General features: G+C 31.6%; 1 protein-coding gene across 1 annotated transcript in view; it reads right to left on the bottom strand.

Moving 5' to 3' along the window:
* Positions 1-2,330: 2,330 nt before the first annotated feature.
* The window catches only part of LOC108769457 (pancreatic lipase-related protein 2), a 4,313-nt gene continuing 3,584 nt past the window's right edge, over positions 2,331-3,059 (bottom strand). Inside the window, 2 exon segments of the mRNA XM_083287380.1 lie at positions 2,331-2,538; positions 2,706-2,874. Of these exon segments, the coding sequence (XP_083143506.1) occupies positions 2,424-2,538; positions 2,706-2,874 (284 nt within the window). The 3' untranslated portion in view covers positions 2,331-2,423.

Below are 3,059 nucleotides of genomic sequence, written 5' to 3' on the forward strand. Positions count from 1 at the left end.
ATATAAACACTCCCAAGAGAAAGAAAAGTATATAGATATATCGATCATTGGACCCTGTGCAAATTAGAGATATCGATACTTTTGCCAGTTTACTACTGGTGGTATCTCGTCGGTGTTACTGGAAAAAGTATAGTGCTCGGTTGAGCTGACTTCAAGAAGATTATCACGAAATATAAGAGTGATTTCCATTTTGCGGAAATGACTGCGATCCTGCGAATGTTTCGAATGTATTACGAGCGAAAAGAAGCAGAGAAAAACGGATCTCCGTTTAAATAATCAATATATTAGCGTTAAATTCGTTCATGCACATATATGCCGATTATCGGGCAACAGCACGTAGCACGCACGATAACAAAAGGATGTAAATAAAAGCGGAACACGACGCGAAAAGAGTATTTGTAAAACTGTATAGTTGTTAGTCTGGATATAACGACCTCGAGATGCAATTGGCGAGATTATCGAAAGTGATGTGTGTTTCTTTTTACCTCTATAAATTTCATTTCACACGTGAAAATAGTCGAACGATGATTCGTTAGTGATCTGGTATGTCTTGTGACATAATCACGAGCTATATACCGATAAATTGTATACTTTCTCTTGCTGTTAGCTAAAAAAATATCGAAGACGACGCAGCAATGTATAATTTTATTGCGTTAAACCAAAATGTCAGTTGAATAAGCAACAAAGTTTTAAAAAAGAGACTAATCGAACGCGCTTGTCAAATCTTGATTTGTTATTAAGATTATAGTGTTTTGATCTTTTTATAGAATTCTTTTCTTATAAATATTTATCAATTATTTCTCAACATATCGGATACGGTAAATCATATTCTTTTAAAGTTATTATCGAATAATTGGTATTGCGTTATTTATTATACTGTAATTGATTATAGTTGTCATCTGTGAAAAATATTCTTGCATCGTGATTAAATTTCGAGGGAGATTAATACTGTCCACTTTTACAATTTATATTATCGCGTTTTTCACCGTATGATATCATACTTTGTTTGTAACTCATATGAAATCACTGAACATGAAATCTTCGAGACGATGCTCGACTGACGTCGCTCATCGAATATCGAGATTGAGGTCGATGATATTAAAAAAATCCGGATGCACATCTTTGTCTATGTACACATAAGTGTACTTGCGTGTGGAGATTGACGTCGCGAGCATCGTGATCGTGGAGAGATCATATCTTTAGAGAATATATATAATAACTCGCGAAGGTTCCACACCTTCAGGAAAAAGAAAAAAGAAAAACAAGGCGGAGAAATCTTTGACTTGAAACGAAAATGTATCAACTTGTAATCATTCCATTGCATATTATACATACTATTAAGGTTTAGTGCGGCAGTGTATTGTAAATCCATAGAAGTTATTACTATACCGTAATAATTATTATGTAATAAATATTGTTGTTAACATAAATGACCCTGATGTTGTTGCAAATGCACCTATATGAGGAAATTTATTAAAACAGGACGGTGAATAAAGGTCATGGATTAAATAAAAACACAAACATGATCTAAATGTTTGTATTGTAAAAATCTCTCATCTTTACAAGATAATCAATTTTTTTGTTTTTGAACAACAGGCTCAAATTAATTACATATATAGATTAGAAAAATTAATTAATATACATATACGTATTAATAATAATACATTATACACACAATAATCATAAAATGATTCAATTGCACTAACACACAGAGTAACTTTACACCGAAGGAATAAAATAAGATTTTGAAACTATAGAACAGTATCAAGTATATAAATAAATCATATATCTTGCGAAATATATATTACTATGAAATAACACGTTACTATGAAGTAACACTTATACATTTTAATGAGATATAGACTCTCAAAAAATTCATGCCATTTTCAAAATAAATTTGTTACGTAAAGATTTGCATACATTATATTTATGCAACTCAACCTCGTTTTACGCTTTTATCGACACAAATTGGATTAAATTAGAATATAATCGAGTGATTAAAAAAATAAGACGAATAAATCGACAGTACTTCGTTTTGTAAATATGTGGTTTTAAATAAATATGTATAAAACTTGCGGTAAAAGAGCGGGAGTGAAAGTGTTACGCACGCGAGACTTTAACTATACACCAGTTAATTGGTCGTCGATCAAATGTCAATGAACGATACGAGGGATATATAATTTCTACTCTTCACAATGATCGTCATACAACCTATAACAAAATGTTTTATCGAAAAAGAAGCAGAAGAATAAGAAAATGGACGAGATAACGATTAAAATGTACAAAGTCGTAAAAGGAAACGATTATATATATATATATATATAAAAAACAAAAGTCTTTTAGCGATAATATATAGTTTAAAACTATTTGATTCATATACACACGTTATTCTATAATTATGTTGATCAGTTGTTTCAATAGGCTTAATACTGGCGGGAGGACGATTGCTTCCGATTTGTCCGACGCTGGTTTTTTACGGGCAGTCCTCGGGCGTACGGTTTGTGTGCGTTTGTTGACAGATAAAAGATGCCGCGTGCTCTGTTAATTTGTAACATATTCGCATTAATATTGTCTTCAATGTTGGTAAATGTATATTTGATATTTTAATGCGTGTTTTTTTTTTTTTTAATTGAATTTCTATTCATCAAAGATGCGTATAACATGCAATTTCGTAACGGAACCTCTGATATATAGAATTTATTTACGTATGAGGCGAATCCTCCCCCATCAGGATGTATTCGTCTTTCTTGGGATTGCACCATCCGATTAGGTAAGAGAATAGATTTGCGCAAGGAGCTGCCCAAAATCCCTTTTTCGTCGTGATTGATTCTATGTAATACGGTGTCACTTTTGTATGATCGCACGAGAGCGTTTCTACGGAGGAAATTTTCAGTTTGTCACCAGAAGAAAGTATCTTTATCAACTTATACACGGAGAAAATTTTATATTTAAAATTACTATAATGTGGTAGTAGCTGCGGTCTTCATGTAAATTATAAGTTTAAATACTATAATTATTTTTTTAAAAACAATAATATAACGTAATTTTTACACTTTTTT

The sequence above is a fragment of the Trachymyrmex cornetzi genome, unplaced genomic scaffold (assembly GCF_001594075.2).
Source record: "Trachymyrmex cornetzi isolate Tcor2-1 unplaced genomic scaffold, Tcor1.1 scaffold90, whole genome shotgun sequence".
Taxonomy (NCBI): Eukaryota; Metazoa; Arthropoda; class Insecta; order Hymenoptera; family Formicidae; genus Trachymyrmex; species Trachymyrmex cornetzi.